A 13,961-nucleotide genomic window follows, 5' to 3' on the forward strand; every position below is an offset into this window, starting at 1 on the left:
CCATTACCTCAATGTCTACCTGACCTTCCAAATGCCTCAGTGCATTCAAAGACAAAAAAATTGAAGAGAAAGCTTTCCCTGGCACCTTGAGACAGAGGTGGAAGCCCATAAAAAAAAATAAATGAAAAAGCAGTATGAGCAATACCATCAAAATCACTGCTGTATAAACAGGGAATAGCTGTATTCTGATCCAAGGAAAGAGTTCTACCCTCCCCAACTTTTTTATATGTAGACTTAGGAAAACCTGCCTCTTTTCACATGCATATAAAAATGTAAGGGTTTTTTTAATGTCTTTCATACTTCAGCTTTTAGTATAGAGGCTTTAAAAAACCAAGTGTTTTAATACAGCTTAGACCAGTACATGATCTCATAGACTTCTATTTCTGAATGCCAAGACTTCATATTTCAGACCTTCAGATTTAGAGTGTAAAATATTGTCATTTGTAGGCAGATAAGTAGATCATGTGAAAGTCTTTCTTGGTTAATATTGAACTCTTACACCTGAGCTATGGCCAGCTGTCTCACTAACATGCTCCTTATTTACTCCTCTTGCAGTCTCTCCTATGCATTACTTTTGATGCCTTCATGAAAGCTCTTTCCAACTGAAGTTGAAAATTACTGTTCCTTTAATTTTCTTCCCTCTCTCTCACTGATCGTGTTTTCCACAGCGCATGTGGAAATGGCAGTTATTTCATATACACGCTATCATTTTCCTCATCACGTTTTCCTTTGATCTTTATTTCTCCATTGCAGTCTACAGGTAGATCACAAGTTTTTTACTATAATCTTCTGACCCATGAAATACACCTACAAATGTTATATGGATTATTTCTCACTGCTTTTCTAAGTGTATATATATTAGGGGTGTGTGTGTGTATTTATTGATTTACTTAAAGCATCTAGAGTTGTTAATCAGATTAAATAGATTGTGAAAAGCTGACCAATTCCATAAGCAAGAACTTATATTTTCAAATGGGAGAAATTGTTAAGTCTTAGAGGCATGCGCACCTTTCTAGCTTATGTAATAACTAGTTTGAGTAAAGTTTCAATGTATAAACACTGATATATTAACAAGGCATTTTATTATATTAAACAATACTCCACTTTAACCAAGTCATATCTGAGACACCAAGAGACAAAGCTAAGCTTAGACTTGTCTATCAGTTAAATTCTGAGGACCTCAATATTTTTTTGCTTCCAATATCTAACTACCAATTACTTCTCAAACTGTATCATGCCTATAATAATGATGTTTCTACAAAAATTTTAAATTTTGACTCATGGCCGTAGATGCATTAAGTGCTGTGAAATTGTATTAGAGATGGTAGGTCTGACTGAAAGTTAGAATTTATTTTTTTTTAAAGCAACTATGGAAGCTAACAATAGTGTACAACAGTATTAGAATACAACAGTACTAGAAATTCCCTCCATCTCTTCCTGATGGCTATTCCACAGACTTTTGACATGGCCTCAGATAAACTATTTAAATAAACAGAAAAGGTGGAGACTTAAAAGTGAGGATACAGACAGAAGGTAGAACAGAATTTACTGAGCCTTCCATAAGAGCTACCTTTACCAAGATCCACCCATGAAAGCATTTACAGAGAATGCAGTTCCAAGTAAGGCAATGAGTGATGTTACAGAACAGTAAGATATTCCATACCACATTCCCACGGGGGTAATTGAGGAATTATTGTCACTGTCCAGTGCCAAAAGCACACATTTCCTATATTATCCAGAAAAAAAACGTAGCATACCTTCTACGTTCTCCAGAGGTGAAAGCTTGATCTCTTTTCACATTCCCTTTCTCATTTAGTATGCAGAAAACTTAAATTTTTAGCCTTAGGCATTAAAACTTCACCAAGAGAGGTAACACAAACCCCCTCTCTATTCTTAGCTCCTGCTACACAGTGAAGACTGCAGCTCCCTTTAAGTTCCTGTATAGGGTTCCAGTGAGGAATAACTTGCCCCTTACAAACTCAGTGACTGGTTTACTGTACATTAGCACACAGATGCCTAGTGTAGTTAAGGCTACAGTGACTGACTTGCATATATGTTTGCAAGGACTCACACTGCTGTTGTACATCCAAGTATGAAACTGCATGGGTGTAGGTGCAGTTGTAAACAGTTCACAGACATACCACAGGCATATCCTTATGCCTTAAGGGTAACTTCCCACACAGTGGGCCTTGCACAACCTCCTCAAGCAAGACACACCACTTCAGTGAGGAGAGGCACATAAAATCGATGTCATCTTCCTTTCCCAAAGTCCAACAATTTCACAAGCAGATTTTTATATTTAAAAATAAATCAGTATTCACTCACTTTTGTAGTACTTAAAGAAAAAAGAACGCCTTTAGGCTTTTAGATTGTTCTTTAACCAATAAAAAGCCAGATAATAAGTACTTCGCATTTGTAATTTAAATGCTGCCAAAACTGCAGTATCACTAGAAGTGTGCACCACTGAGCCTCTGCCTTTCTAGATACTTAGGCAAAGGTGCACTGGGCTGCATTTTATATCATAAAGTCATTTTTGAATGTCTAAAACCTATATAAAACAAGAGATTGCATGCACTGGTTCACAAGTTCCTGTGTAACAGCACCTAATTTGCATTTCTCATTTTTTTTATTTTATACTAAATACAGAGAAATGCTACATAAAGAAAATTTTTGTAACAGAGAAAATCAGAAGTTTAAGCATTTAAAGAATTTTAGAAACAGCTGAAGTATATAATTCCTTAAAGTCCACCTACAAAGCAAAGATTTTTCATCTAAGTTTCAAAACTTGCCTGAAGCTAAAAATATCCGTATAAATGCATCATTTTTGCTTCAAGTTTACCTAAATTTTAAAAATATGTATGAAAGTTTCATACTTGTCTAGAAATATCAGTATAAAATATTTCTGAATTGTTTCTGCTTGGGACACAGCTACTTTTGTTATTTCTACACAGACGTCTCACATTGCTCCACAATGGCAAATTTTAGTAAGTGGAAATTTACAACAGCCTGTTTTAAAAAAACTGCTAGTAATTCAGAAGTGCCAAAACATTCATAAGCTGTTTTCTTTCTTAATGCAAAAAAAACACCAGAAGTATTAATGTGCATGGAAACTAGAGGAAAAATTATGTTTGTCTTTTGGATAGGAAGAAAACAGGCAACAGTTCTTTTAGTACTAATAGCAAAACATCTTCAGTATATGGCTTAACAGACAGGAGCATAGAGACTTACACACCTGCAACAATTATACTACACTTTGGAAGCAAGATGACCAGCAGATCAAAAACTTTAAAGAAAATATAGGTTATGGATGGACATCTTTGTGAAGTTAAATACTGTTTTCTGAGAGTTTCAGTTTCAAACCTTGCATGTTGGTTTCCTGCTTCTGTTTAGTCAGACTAAGAACAGCAGTGCTACAGAAGACAAGCTTCCAGTAAAAGCACTGCCCACACAGACCCTTCTGAAGTGGCCTGCACACGCCACTGCCAAACACTCCACCCAGAGCTGGAGCTGAGCACTCTGTTCCAGCAGTGCTGCAACACTTTCTGCCCACCTCAGCCTCTGGCACCCCAGTGAACGTATGCTGGCAAATGCACATGCAGCCTGCATTTCCTAAACCTCGTTCTTTCCAGTATGGTAGACCCCAACAGCTGGTGTGTAGACCATGAAGCCCCTTGGACTGTAGTGTTTTCACTCAAGAGACCAATCTCCCCACCACATACTCCAGATCTACTGTGCCTCTGGGAACATCATGTACTGATAAAGTCAGTCATGGCACTTCCTCAGGAAGGGCGAACCTGAGAACAGAAGAGTTGTACTGGCTTTACGTAGCAATGCACAAAGAGAGCTAGAGACAGGGGTCGAGAACACAGCACGTATCTCAGTCTTGACTCACAAACTACCTTGCTACAGTCCTATTAGGAAAACATCCTTCATTACTGCGCTTTCCTCGTCAGGTTGTTAGCTCCAGGACTCTGTAATGTCATTCCACAGGCCAACTGGTTTCATACCCTGGTTCCTACCTGTCCTTCTTAAGAAGGAAAGCATTGCCCTGTCACCCATGTGATCCCTCCAACATTCTCGATTAGCCATAAAATTGAGATGAATAACGCGTCAAATATACCCTGGCTTTTCAACCCAAGCAATTTCAGGAGAAATCCTGCCCCCGCCCCCCAACCAACCAAACATAACTACAGGCCTGAAGCCACTAAATAACTGATTACAGGGAAACAATTATTAGGCAATTATTGTAAGCTATCAACATATGTAAATGGTAATGACTGTAGGCATACTTGATTATTAAATACCATGCTCACGTTTTCAGAATCAGTGCCTTTTGAAAAGGCGGGGAGAAATACAGCCTTCATAAAATAAGGCCATAAATTTATTTAACTACAAAGAAAAGTAACTTGAATTACTGCTGAAATAAACTTACTACTAAGTTTAGGACTGACTAAACTCAAAGCATCTTACGCTCACTGAACAGATTTGTTATTCTTAATATTTTAAAGAAAAGAAAATGTATGTAATTGTTACCAGCTATTAAACTTCTAAAGAGTATATCATGATATGTCTAACCACACAAAACATTTCAACAGTTCTCCAAATTCTGTTCTAAATTATCAAGCAAGGAGTCCAAAACTCTACTACTCTGTAGTGGCTGTGAGGCCACAGTAAGACCAGCTTTGTCTTTATTGGAAAGAAATGAAATTACAGTGACTTCACATACTTGGAGAAATCCTTCAGTGTCTTTTATATTCAGGACAAAACAAATAATATTTATCAATATTTAAGCAAAACCCATATTCTTTAGTACCTTCCATGTTGTTTTCCCTTGGTTAAAGAAGTCCTACCACTCAAGCAAGTACAATTAAACTTCAAGTTGTGCTCTACTGAGCAAGCTTAAATTTGTCAAGTATGGAATTTATACACTATATTCTGACCAGCAGGCCATCCAAAGAAAGGAGATTTGATATCTCACTGCAGAGATAATATTAAAGATACAGACAGTAACTTGAGGCCACTGATTCTGATTGTCTACTTCTGGACCACTGGAGTATTGCAGTAGAAAGCATGACACTCATGTAAGAGGACTGACCATTGCAACTTGTAAGACTGACCTGCAGAGACCTAAATGCTGATCAACCCTGTATTCTCTTTGTACAACCTGGAAGAGAAGAGGCCAAGTACAGGAAAGGGGCAATCACACCACTGTTTTCAAGTTATTAAAAACTCCAGAACACTTCTTTTGTTAGGCTTTCATGGCAGTGTTCTTTTGCGATGTCTTCATTCTCCACGACACAGCCCTAGAATGACGACCATGATCACACAGAAACTAAGTGCAAATAATACTGATCAGAGACTTAAACACCTGAGCTTCCAGTTTAAGAATAGTCCAGCATTTGTGGATTAGACACCTCCAGAGAGAAATATCTACTCTTTAAGCTTTCATTTTGTTTATTTTTAACTGGTAAATTTACAGCATCCAACAAGCTCCATGGGAACCAAGGTTTGTAATACATTTGCTTCAGTTACATTTTCTAGTGCAACAACTGGAATTCCTTTTCTTTCAAATCATTATAAAATTCAGTCTATTTATCTTACTGTGCTTTTGCTCTTGGAAGCAAAGGTAAAACAGACACTTAATTCTAACTTAAGCAGTTGCTAAATTTAAAAAAGTAATAATTCTTGAGTAGAGTCAATGCAGTCATATTAGCGGTGAAGTTTCCTCAAAGGAATCACTGCCTGGCCAAATGATGCATTGCAAGGGGCTCTGAGAAGAAATTCTGTAGTTCAGCCTAGACAGATCACAGTGTAACAGAGTACAAGGCTGCAGGTGTAGATAATGATACTTCCTGTATCTTTTCCTCCCAATAATGGTGATAAAACCACCAGCAAATGCCACAAAAAATACCTATATGTGACAAGGTTTGAGGCCACAATCAGTGTCCTGTGGTTATGTTATGCAAACCCACCTGTGTTTTCAGCCTTGAGGAAAGTAAGGCATTCTATTCTAGGAAGGCATCTGAAAGTATGTATCATTAAACACATGTACAGTAACTGTACAAGTATTCATTTGCAATGGTTGTAATTTGGTTTTCTGGCATGTTTTGAGGCTGCTGCAGAGTTTTTATTTTTCCATTCTTTCAAGGGAAACAAACCAGCTATCAAATCTACTCCAATGTGAGGTCACTATTCATCAACTATAACTGCAACAAGACTTCAAATGGGAGGGGTGGGTGTTCAACGACTTTAGAAAGAGAGAGAGAAATTTCAAAATCACAAAGCATCCCATCCTCCAAAACCAGAAGATGAATGCACAGAAAGCCATCATGTCAAAATACCCAAACCTTTGCCTTGATGTGTGACAACATACAATATGTACAGTAAAAATACACACACTGATAAGTAGTCAAGTTATTGTTAAACAAGTTATGTAATTTAGTGCTAAAGAGGTTTTAAAAAAGTAATACTAATTGAATCTGAAAATTAACGCAAACCTGTGACAGGACCAGACAGGAGGAGATGCTGATCTTAAAAATTCAAAGACTTGGACAAATGTAAGGAAAAAAAAGACACCTAACTATGAGCTAGCACCAATATGTTCATCACACAGAGCCAGGACTTGAAAAATTTGAGATAATTAAGACTTATCCATTGAAGAACTTGCTGCATAACAGTCTGAAGGAGTAGATTATTTTTAATTCACACTTGTGAAACATACCTGACTAGGCTCTTGGTATAAAGCTTTGCAATGCAAAACAGGGAAACAAATGAAGCAATTGTATCAGCCAACCAGAGTAAAACCAAATTAACCATTCATTGTGTAAATAACTTAACACTTCATAGAAATCCCACATTTAATAACGAATTATAGGCATGTAACTAACATAGTAACTATTTTAGCTACACAGTAGGCTTGCAGGTCACAATGTATTACTCAGCCTGCCATTCCACCTTACAGCATGATTGCAGAAATTCTCTGTAGGTGATGTACACATCACATTGTGATACAGTTTTAAAAAATCTAGTTTTGCAAGTATAACATGCATTAATACTGTTTAGCTACTACTCAAAACACAGGAATCCCTACAGCTTGACTGACTTACATCTATTTTAGACAGACACCCAAAATCTACCTAGTCAGGGCAACTCTTGATCACGCTGCAGAAAAAAAAAACCCAACAAAAAAAAACACTGACAAAAACAAACCCCAAAAAACTCCAAACCACCAAAAAAAAATCCCATTAAGCTTTCACACAGAAAACCTTGCTATTGTAGATTATTTTTTCAGGTTCAGTTTCAAGGAGGACAAAATATACGCACAAAAAAAGAATTGTCAGACTGCTAGAAGGAAAAAATTGTACTGCCTTCCATACAGAGTGTTTGCTTCACAGCCATCAAGTTGCTTGTTTCTGACACATCTTTCCTTACGAGTCCAACTGCCAATATCCAGAGTGGACTACCTCCAGTCTACAGCCTGATTTCCCCCCTTTGGCTAGGCCAGGAAAACAAAAGAACTCAACTCAACTTGCCACAGGAACAATAAAACACAATGCAGCAGGGGCTGGAGCAGAAGGGATCATGACAGGGTTTTTGCCCTGCAACCTCTGTCTCTAACACATTTTCACATAGCAACAGCCAGTCCCCTCTCAGGTCTGGATCCCTGCAACCTGTACTCCTGGGGAGCCAGACAGCTCTTCTGTAACAGATGGCGTAAGAGAGGGAAAAGCAAATTCAGTGTCCCAGAAGAAAAGCTCCTCCTAGTACAAGAATCACTGCAGTGAATTGGTAAAAACATATGGGAAAAGCGTTCCTTGTTTCCTTCTCATCACTTTTAAGGTTAGGTATGCAGTCCAGTGCAGAGGGGCTTACCTCAGCTTTGCTCCTCCCCAAGTTGGGCAGCTACAGCGGAGAAGTCCTTGAGCAATTCACACTATGTCCCTAGCCTGCAAAACATTCTGAAACTGGCATTCAGCCCACAGTGTGTAAAATCCTACACCACGTGGAGGGAGGGTGTGGAGGAGACAGTTTATGGTCAGAAGAGAAGTTTGTGGCAGAAGAGAAGTGAATTCGGATCTTCTGAAGCCTCAGACAGTACCCTAACATTGGGCTACACTCCCTCTGTTATTTTGGAACTCATGCTGTAAGTCAGAAAAGCAGAGTTTACAGTTTCTCTATTTGAGTTCTGTAACAGGACGGTTTGAATAGCTAGAAAAGAATCTTTGTTTGCTAACTCACAGAAGAATAAAGTCTCAATAACTTTTTTCTTTTTTTAAAATGCCCTCTCATACCTTCAACCCTTTTGAATTTGAAATGAACATTTCAGCCTATCACAACTTTGCTTCTAGGCTAATGAAGACAGACCAAAACAAGGTTCAAAACTATGAACAAGATGCTACATGAATACCCTTCAATGAAAGAAGTCCAGTTTTCCATTTCTAAAAGTAACTAGTGTATAAATTTGCCAAATTGTCAGACTTTTTTTTTTCCTCTTAGCGCAGCAATTCATCTGCCACAACAGGTATTAGCAGGCATTGTGCCTTAGTACTGAAGTGCCTTCAAACCCATGCAAGATGTTAGTGAATAGCAGGTAGAAATTACACCCTACTGTCAAGTATGAATATAGGCCTTAAGATCTCTGGCATTGTATTATGCTACCATCTACTGGTTCACGTTAAACCTCTGAACTTCCCCTTTAACCGATTCACCCTCCAAAAAAAGTAAAAAAAACCCCAAAAAACCAAAAAACACACACATAGTTTTTACAGAGGCCTAAAATTATTTTTCCATAGCAAACTATTAACTTGAAATTTTCTAAGGTAATTCCACAGTTCTGCTCAGCTTTTGTCATCTTTTTTTTTTTCTAAATAGGTGCAAGAGTAACTTACATACGGTCAAAACATTTTAAAACATGATATACCAAACTCATCCATTCATTTACTTACATTCGGCTAGTTTCAATGTTTTCAGAGTGAGGTTCTCCTGGTGATCTGCAAATACAGATGCAAAACCTTAAGCATTCTTTGTTACTTTCAGTCATTACAATATGAAGAATTAGGAAAGGTGGAAAGTGATGATGATTTATTATTGCCACTAAAAGCACTGACTCTTATGTGCTTGCACATTTGTCCAAACTCGGAAAGACAGTTCATAATTATATTGTCAGATTTTATGTTAAGCCAAATTTCTCTAGGGAAGACAGCACTTTTTCCCCACAGCTTACACAACAGCAGCCATTAGGGAAGAGTTCTGCTGGCAGTACTTCTGTATTCAGGTTGTATAGTGCACCAGTTCTGGGCTAATTCTTCATAACCACTTCTGTAACCAAAATGTATACTCAAGGTTTATCAGTGCTCAACTGTTACCAACAGATTATTCTCTGCACAATTGGACTCTAAAAAGCAGCAGCTCAAAAGCAGGTCTCAACAGAACCTCAAAACAAATTTCATGTCTCGCTTTACTTGAATTTATGGACATAAGCCTCACAGGCAGCTTTCTTTTACTTCCTTCCAGTCAACAGATCAGCCAGTAATATTCAGAATTAGGTGTTAGTGCCTAGCATTTTTGAACACCCTAGTAGCACCTGTATTCAGCTTGCCAACCCCCTTGACTTAATTTACAAATTTAAGGGGTATAGTTCCGTATTAAATTAAGTAGGCTAAACTTATAGCTGTTTAGCTCCTCCTTCTTCCCATCTTCTTCCTTATGTGAGCACTGATTCAAAAAGTTAACATTTAATTTATTATTTTTTTAGACAGATTATTATTTTCTTTAGGCAGATTATTTTTTCCTCTCTTTGGGACTTCCTGCTACCCAGTCAGTTTGTAGCCAGATCCAGCTTGTAATTGGATGAGCCAGGAGACAAGGCAGTACGAATGCAGCAGTTTTGACTTCAATCACTGTAAGCTGCCTTGAAATCATATTCTGAAGAACCTTATCCAACCTTGACATGGGTCTAGATTCTGATACAGTTGACCAGAACTGATATACTGGATACACTGCACAAGAAGTGGAAATACAGCACAGCCTATTGCAGTAAAACTCTGTAGCTTACATGAATAAAAATGCCTTTCATGACAGAGCTTTCTCAAAACAGAAGCGAGCTAAAATCTGCAAATAGAACTCACTTTGCGGGTTTAAACAGAGTTTTCTAGGGGACTTCAGTCAGCACAGCTAAGCAGGTTTTGTCATAGCTTTACCAGGGAAATCATTGCTTGTAGGAATGGAATTTCTCTATTTACTATATGACTATTATACTATTCTAAACACTAATGGAAATCTCCACCTGCAGCCTGAAACATTTCCTTTTTTTCCTATGTTTCATTGCACTACCTTACTGGATGGTCCCTCCTATTAAATCCTGGACTGTTCTCCAAATCTTTTACTAAAATCTTAGTCCTTTACTGACATATAAGATCTTAGCAACTTTCTGGATTTTACCAAACTGTAGTATATTAACAGACCCAGTGCCTAGAAAGCATTTCTGGCAGGCAAAATTCCTAGGCTAGCTGGATAATGTGCAGTGACAGCTGATGCAGAACACAGGAAGTTACTTGTTTATATTTCACTAAGTTATAAAATTCAACTGACACTAGGGACAGAACTCAACTTACTATCAAACTAACTTTATACTCATGCTTAAAACGCAAATACCTGCCTAACAGAAAAACTACCCAGTCTCAAAATCTGGCATCTATTTACTCCCTCCAAATGATGCTTTCCTTACTCATTAAAGACTGATTAGATAGTTGCTGACAAAAATAATGCTCAACAGCAAAACAAATCAAAATCTCATTTCCCTTCAACTCTAGTGACCAAACCAAATCACTAGATACTTAGAAAGAAAAGAACCTTTTTTTTTTTTCCCCTAATTATTCACCCAAACATGTAAGTGCTAGAAGCCATACAACCTGAGGAGCATTGGAAAGAAGAGTGTTTACATTCATACTGGCTAGCTCCACTATTCACATCCAGGACTTCAGAAACTGAGCAAAGAGCTTGGAAGTTTGAGGCGGTTGCTATCTTTCTTTTAGCCATAGGAAATACAACACAATGAAGCTTTGGGTAAGACTAGTGCTTTAAGTTGCTGTGAAAATACAAGTGAAATAGCAGTGTTAAAACAAAAACATCAAGAGTATTAATCACTTTGAGCCTTTAAAATACACAGCAGTATGAAAATTTACAGAAAAAGAGCAGACTGGCATCTAAACTTAGCATGTAAAAAAGGTAGCCTAGTGATCTGCAGTACAGACACGTAAACACAGCTATCAGTATATCCAAAATATTTTCCTATCCTTATCATTTGTGTGAGTTTTATCTGGGCTTTGAACAGACACTGCAGCTCTGTACATGCTATTCTGCAAATAAGGTTTCTTCTACAAGACAATGTAAGAACAAGTTTCAGGAAGGTTCAGAAAAAATAAAACTTAGCTAAGTCAAAAAAAGGTTTGGTCCTCTAAGGTAAGTCGTTCTGCTGAAAACAGGGATCAAATTCCTTCAGCATATTGTTTTTTACAACAGAAGCTGACCTAAAATAACTATGATTTGCAGAACTTTTACTGCACTTATTAACCGTATTTTAAAAGGTCTCAGATGACAATGTAAGCATTAAATAAAATGAGCTTTTAGTACTCATGGAAACAATGTGAAAGATCAATCTAATTACAGGAATTGTAATTGCTTGTTGAGAAGCTATTTACTCTGCAGTGCCCAATTGTTTACAAACAAGATACCTTGTTATTCCTCTGAGCAGGCAACAGTACTGAAAAGCAACTATACAGTATGGCAAGACATCCTTTCATCACGCCTAAAATCTGAAACAAGAGTTCCGTTCAGAGAAAATCTCAGAGCAAATGCTCTTATAAATTTCAGCTTTGAATTAATCATAGATACTGATCACAAGACACCAGCTAATCTGAATACTGCAGTATGAGCTAGCAAATTCAAATGGTGGCTCACTTCCAGTAACACAGGGAGCAACTTCTCCATTCTGCAAGCCACTCCTTTTTACCCCCACTGTACCTCCCTAGGAGAGAAAAGTAAAGATATGCAAGCCTACAAATTTTAATGTCATCAAGCCTCCTGGACAAATACTCCAAAAAATTTAACAATTTGCTTCAGTAAGTATGCTAAACAATTTATACAGAATTGCAGTATGACAGTAAAAACCACCAGAGGCTTAAGAGATATAGCATTGCTCTTAGGAGGGATACCATGGACCACCACCGTGCTCATATTTTAAAAGCAGGCAAGTAAGTAAGCTTTGAAATAACTCTAAGCAAGAGGGTAAGTCAACTTTGCCAGCTGACTTATCTTAAATAAACAATATACCTTAATAATACTTATGGAATTCACTTCAGGTCATACAGAATGAAATACTTTAAAAATAAACAATATACTAAAAAGGATCCTGAGAAACAACATAAGCGTATGCTTACCTTTTACAAGCTGTGGCCATTCGGTGACATCAGGGTGATCACAATTTTGAGTCACTGATTAAAAATGAGTTGTCACACCAGTCCTGTATCACGCTGGGCTAAGCATAAGCTTAACAACTCTAAATAAGTAAAAATAATTCAGTTAAAAGTCCTTACAAGTTATTTTCAGCTAGTTCACTAAAACATCATAAAACACAAGAACAATATTGATGCTACACATTGTTTTATCTGCAAGATTAAGACCTACTGCACAAAAATTCATTCATTTTTGAATGACATTCTAAGATTTATAGAGTAACTAACAAGCAGAACTACTTACTTAAGTAAGTTTTTAGAGTAACTAACCAGTACATTCAACTGGTGAACTTGAAAATTCATTAACTTATTTTTAGCCTCAAAAACCCCTCCCAAAACCAAACCCCATCTCTTGGACCAGTAGAAAGCACCCAAAATCAAGCATTCAAAGATTTGGAAGCATGTGCATAAATATAAACTGTAATTTCTAAATAAAATAAAATTCCATTAGTTGTTTCCCTGTTACAACTCAATATTGGTTCCTAATGAGGCTCTGTGTTCCCAGGGGAGCAACATGTAACTTGCACTTTGCTGTATGCCCCTCCCCAAAACGAAGCAAGCTAAAGCCATGTGAAAGTTTCAAAGGAGCAATCTTTGCCACCTGTGGCCAAACTTTTAGGTTCTTTGCTCCATTCACGCCACATGTACTCTCTCCTCTCCCTTAAATTTTCAAAAGTGTATTTTACCTGTCAATTGTTTCCCGTGATCTGGCTCCACCGGTATAAATTGAAGGGTTGGTCCTTTACTTTGTCACGCAGGTGGCAGCCAATGATCACTCAGCAATACTCCTGCCCAGAGCGCCCTGGGACCACCCCAGCTGATTACTTCCATGGCTGAAAAGGAACCAGTTAGTCTCTTACCTACTGCTATTATCTACTCTAAACTAAAGTTAACTGATAAAATATTCCCAAACATAACCCTCAACACTCAACTCACCCCATTCTCTCTCCCACCCAAGCTCCTAGGTGCACTGGACAAAGTTTGTAAAGAAAAACGGCCTGATGGACAGTCAGATCACAAACAGCGTTATTCACTTCTTGTTAACATAAAGTTTTGATTACAATTGAAGTGTTATTACTGTATTTGGTGAATAAAAAAAGTTATCTAACTTTCTCTAAACAGCAGGTAGCTATGAAGACAGACCTCTGTGCAGTATTTGGTAAGTTTATTCCTGCAGCTCTAACCCAGATGAAGCCTCACATTTGTTGCCATGCAGCAGAAGCCTCATACAGAAGCAGGGTGCAAAAAGGCTAGTGAGCTACTGAGGGCACACCCGCAGGTCTCTACAACACCCACAGTCACAACAGCTTGATACAAACGCCAAGAGAAGCACAGATAGTTATAAATGTTTCAGCCACAAAAGCTTTCATGCTTCAGTTCAATCTATTACAAAAGGTCTTAGGTTTGTTGAGGAATCAAGCATTTTTAATGCTAATTTGTATCTCTTGA

The 13,961-nt window shown here is 37.7% G+C and overlaps 1 protein-coding gene across 9 annotated transcripts in view; it reads right to left on the bottom strand.

The window, feature by feature from the left end:
- UBE3A (ubiquitin protein ligase E3A) overlaps positions 1-13,961 on the bottom strand; it is a 55,336-nt gene that overhangs the window by 24,711 nt on the left and 16,664 nt on the right. For 3 of the 9 annotated variants that reach the window (XM_037376082.1, XM_037376083.1, XM_037376084.1), the window contains 3 exons: positions 13,199-13,345; positions 12,438-12,556; positions 8,946-8,990 (listed from right to left, as the gene is read on the bottom strand). In XM_037376082.1, coding sequence (XP_037231979.1) covers positions 8,946-8,990; positions 12,438-12,457 — 65 coding nt within the window. In that variant the 5' untranslated portion in view covers positions 12,458-12,556; positions 13,199-13,345. Of the gene's footprint in view, positions 1-8,945; positions 8,991-10,910; positions 11,087-11,732; positions 11,814-12,437; positions 12,557-13,198; positions 13,346-13,961 lie in introns of all 9 variants that reach the window. The other 6 variants (XM_037376085.1, XM_037376086.1, XM_037376087.1 and 3 more) reach the window with 4 other exon arrangements.

Source organism: Falco rusticolus, chromosome 2, assembly GCF_015220075.1.
Source record: "Falco rusticolus isolate bFalRus1 chromosome 2, bFalRus1.pri, whole genome shotgun sequence".
Taxonomy (NCBI): domain Eukaryota; kingdom Metazoa; phylum Chordata; class Aves; order Falconiformes; family Falconidae; genus Falco; species Falco rusticolus.